Below are 4,132 nucleotides of genomic sequence, written 5' to 3'. Positions count from 1 at the left end.
TGGAGGGGCTGAAAGAGATGCAAATCAGATGGATGCTTTTCGAAACGCCTTAGACAATTGTGATCTTCGGGATTTGGGTTTTGTTGGACAACGTTTTACTTGGTGCAATGGTAGGATTGGTGATCAACACACTCTGGTCAGATTAGACCGCATGGTAGCAAATAATAAATGGACTGAGCTCTTCCAGCAAGCTAAGGTGTACCACAGGTCTATGTCCTCGTCTGATCACTGCCTCTTAGCCCTTCATCATACCCCTCAGTTGAGGCGTCGCCGTGGTAAAGCCCAGTTCCGCTTTGAATCAATGTGGACTAGGGATGTGAGTTGCTGGGATGTGGTGGAGATGGCTTGGTCGGTTGATAGCATGGTGGGAGATAGTTGCTCAACCCAAGACAGGATTAGAAGCTGCCAGCACCAACTTCAGTGGTGGGGCAAAAACGTCTTTGGCAACCTTAGAAAACAGATTAATGAGAAGCAAACAAGCCTCCAGTGTCTAGAAAATCGTAACACTCTCCATGAAGATGCTGTCAACATTCAAAGTCTGCGAAGAGAGATTAATGAGCTCCTTGAGCGTGAGTCTGCAATGTGGAAGCAGAGATCAAAGTCATTCTGGTACCAAAGTGGGGATAGAAATACCAGATTTTTTCACACGGTTGCCTCCCAAAGACGACAGAAAAACAGAATCACTGGGTTAGAAGATAGTAATGGAGTGTGGCAGGGTGATGAAGAAAACATCCAGAGCATCATTTTAAACTACTTCTCTTCCATTTATCAGACTGACCAGCCTTCACAGTTCAATCCAGTCGTTGAAGCAGTGGAGAGAAAAGTAATAGATGAGATGAACAATTTCCTTCTCCAGTCTTTCCATCTTGATGAGGTTCGGAATGCGCTCTTTCAAATGCATCCCACCAAGTCCCCAGGCCCGGACGGTATGCCTCCACTCTTTTTTCAAAATTATTGGAGTATTGTTGGTCAAAATATAACTGAGTGTGTGTTAAATATCTTGAATACTGGTGTTATGCCCCCTAAATTCAACGATACTCATATCTGCCTTATCCCAAAAACAAAAAATCCCCAAAAAATCACTGAATACCGCCCCATAAGTCTATGCAATGTGGTCTACAGAGTCTTAGCCAAAGTCCTAGCAAATCGACTGAAAAAAATCCTGCCTGAGATTGTTAGTGAAGCATAAAGTGCCTCTGTCCCTGGGAGACTCATCACAGACAACGTATTAATTGCCTTTGAGACAATGCACCATATCAAAGAGAGAAGAAAGGGTAAGGAAGGTCTCATGGCAATTAAGTTAGACATGAGCAAAGCATTTGATAGAGTAGAATGGGAATGTTTAGCTAGGGTAATGCAGAAAATGGGATTTCATGACCGGTGGATTTCCATTATCATGATGTGCATAACTTCTGTCTCTTACTTTGTACTAATCAACGGGGAACCGAATGGCGAAATTATTCCTTCTCGGGGTATTCGCCAAGGGGACCCGTTATCGCCATTCCTATTTTTGTTATGTGCAGAAGGCCTTTCGGCAATGCTCCAAAGAGAAGAGAGGTTGGGGAATATTAAGGGGATCTCTATTTGCCGGGGTGCCCCGCGTTTGTCTCATTTGTTTTTTGCGGACGATAGCATCATTTTTTGTCTGGCCAATATGGGGGAATGTCAGCGAGTATGGGATGTTCTCCATGACTATGAGGCTGCATCTGGGCAGAAAATCAACAAGGATAAAACTTCCCTTTTCTTCAGCAAGAACACCGGGATTCCTACTCAAGCTGAAATAAAAAATCTTTTTGGTGCCCAAGTCATCAAGCAACATGAAAGATACCTAGGCCTTCCATCCTTAATTGGCCGAGGAAAAAAGAAGGCTTTTAATAGGATTAAGGATCAGCTTGGCCGAAAAATTGCTGGCTGGAAGGGAAAGCTATTATCCTCGGCTGGCAAAGAAGTCCTCATCAAGGCGGTTGCCCAGGCCACTCCTACATATACAATGATCTACTTCAAGTTGCCTGACTCGCTTTGCAAGGAACTCAGCTCTATGATCAGCAAATTTTGGTGGGGACAAAAATCTGATGAGCGAAAAATTTCTTGGGTCTCTTGGGATAAGTTGTGTAAATCCAAAGATATGGGCGGCATGGGGTTTAGAGATCTAAAAGCCTTCAACCTAGCTCTCCTAGCTAAGCAAGGTTGGCGCCTCCTCCAAAACACAAATTCTCTTTTCCACCATGTTTTCCAAGCCAAGTACTTTGCTGGCAGGTCTTTCCTTGAAGCTCAACTCGGCAAAAGACCATCTTTTGCTTGGCGGAGCATTTTGGCTGCTAAAAGCGTGGTGGAAGACGGAATTAGATGGTCTGTTGGAAATGGAGACAAAGTGAAGATATGGAGTGACAAGTGGATCCCCAACCCCGAAACCTACAAGGTCTTGACTCCTATAAACCCCCTGATGTATAATGAGAAAGTTTCTGCTCTAATTGATAAAGAAAACGCAGTGTGGAAATCTGAGTTGGTTAATTCCATTTTTCTTCCCCATGAGCCTTCAACTATTTTGGCTATCCCTCTAAGCTCCACTCTCCCTGAGGACCGTAGAGTTTGGTCTGGTACAGCCAATGGGGTGTTCTCGGTCCGAAGTGCCTACCATGTAAGCCACAAGCAACTGTCCAAGATCAATGTTGGGGAATGCTCGAATAACACCAGGATGAAGTCGCTTTGGAAAGCAAGTTGGAAGCTCCACTGCCCAAACAAAATTAGAAACTTTATTTGGTGAGCGTGTAAAGACATCCTCCCAACTAAAACTAAGCTCAGAGACCGTAAGATTCCAGTGGATGTGGAGTGCGACTTGTGTGAAGGCGTGGAAACAGCAGGTCATACCTTTTGGAGTTGTGATATTGCAGCGGTAGTTTGGCAAATGGCAAATGTCAAAGCCCCTGGCCTCATGACCAGCCCACCAAACTTCATGGACCTATTTTGGTGCGTAATGGAGGCCAAACCAGCCCAAGACCTTGAAGCTTTCGTAACAACGGCTTGGTTCCTTTGGAATAATCGAAATGCAGTGCGACATGGGGAAACTAGTAGAACGGCCTTGCAAATTTTTGAGGCTTCAAGAATCTACTTGGCGGAGTTCCAAACCCACTGTGTTTCTTCTAATGCCCCTCAGTCCCACGTCCTTACTCTTTGGAAACCCCCTCCACCAGGTTGGTACAAGACAAATGTTGATGGGGCTGTTTTCAAGGAACGGAGTCAGTGTGGGATAGGAGTGGTGGTTCGGAACGATAAAGGCCAAATAATGGGAGCTCTTAGCAAAACACTCCCATACCCGTTAGGAGCTCTAGACGTCGAAGCCAAAGCTGCTGAGATTGGCATAATTTTCTCCTGGGAGTTGGGCCTTAGGGAGATTATTCTTGAAGGGGATTCCCAAACTGTTATGAATGCCATTGCCAGCCATGATCCGGGCTCTATTCAGATCCAGCAACTTGTTACTGGTATAAAGTCTTGGGTGCCAAAGTTTAGAGCTTGGAAGACATCCTTCACACGCAGAGAAGGGAACAAGGCAGCTCACCTCATGGCTAAACATGCCAAACTGATTTCTGTATGTACTATTTGGGTGGAAGATACTCCCCCTATAATTATGTCTCAAGTCCTTAATGATGTATCTGATTTGGGTTTCAGCCCAGTTTAATGAAAGTTTACCAGCATTCTTATCAAAAAAAAAAAAAAAAAAAGAGAAAAAGTGGACATTATTTAGTCACTTTTTATGAAGAATCCAATTTCATAGGGCAGACAAGAGCTAAGCCACTTTTATTGTGAAGCTCAAATGCAAAGGGCAGAGCAGGCCTGCTAATCTTGGCCACATTTAGTGCATGCACAATTGCAAAGGGCAGATTAAAGAGCAGATCAGGTCTACTCATACTTTTAGTGCATACCCAATTGCAAAGGGCAGACCAGGTCTGCTCTGCTTTGCTCCATCTTCTAAAAAAAGGGTTTGATCTGCTCATACTTTTAGTGCGTACCCAATTGCAAAGGGCAGACCAGGTCTGCTCTATCTTCTAAAAAAAAAAATGTCCGCTCTGCTCATTTAGTGTGTACCCAATTGCAAAGACCAGGTTTGCTCTGCTCTGCTCTATCTTCTCAAAAA

The 4,132-nt window shown here is 44.3% G+C and overlaps 1 protein-coding gene across 1 annotated transcript; it reads left to right on the top strand.

Moving 5' to 3' along the window:
* Positions 1–2,905: 2,905 nt before the first annotated feature.
* On the top strand, positions 2,906–3,676 carry LOC115965055. Its single transcript, XM_031084261.1, has one exon. The coding sequence runs from the start codon at positions 2,906–2,908 to the stop codon at positions 3,674–3,676; it is 771 nt and encodes a 256-aa protein (XP_030940121.1).
* The last annotated feature ends 456 nt before the right edge of the window (positions 3,677–4,132 follow it).

The sequence above is a fragment of the Quercus lobata genome, chromosome 10 (genome assembly GCF_001633185.2).
Source record: "Quercus lobata isolate SW786 chromosome 10, ValleyOak3.0 Primary Assembly, whole genome shotgun sequence".
Taxonomy (NCBI): Eukaryota; Viridiplantae; Streptophyta; class Magnoliopsida; order Fagales; family Fagaceae; genus Quercus; species Quercus lobata.
Note: the sequence above shows the minus strand (reverse complement) of the source record. Positions and strands in the feature narration are given on the sequence as shown.

Coding starts and splice junctions, on each gene's coding strand:
- LOC115965055 (XM_031084261.1), top strand. CDS start 2,906: ATGGCAAATGTCAAAGCCCCTGGCCTCATGACCAGCCCACCAAACTTC.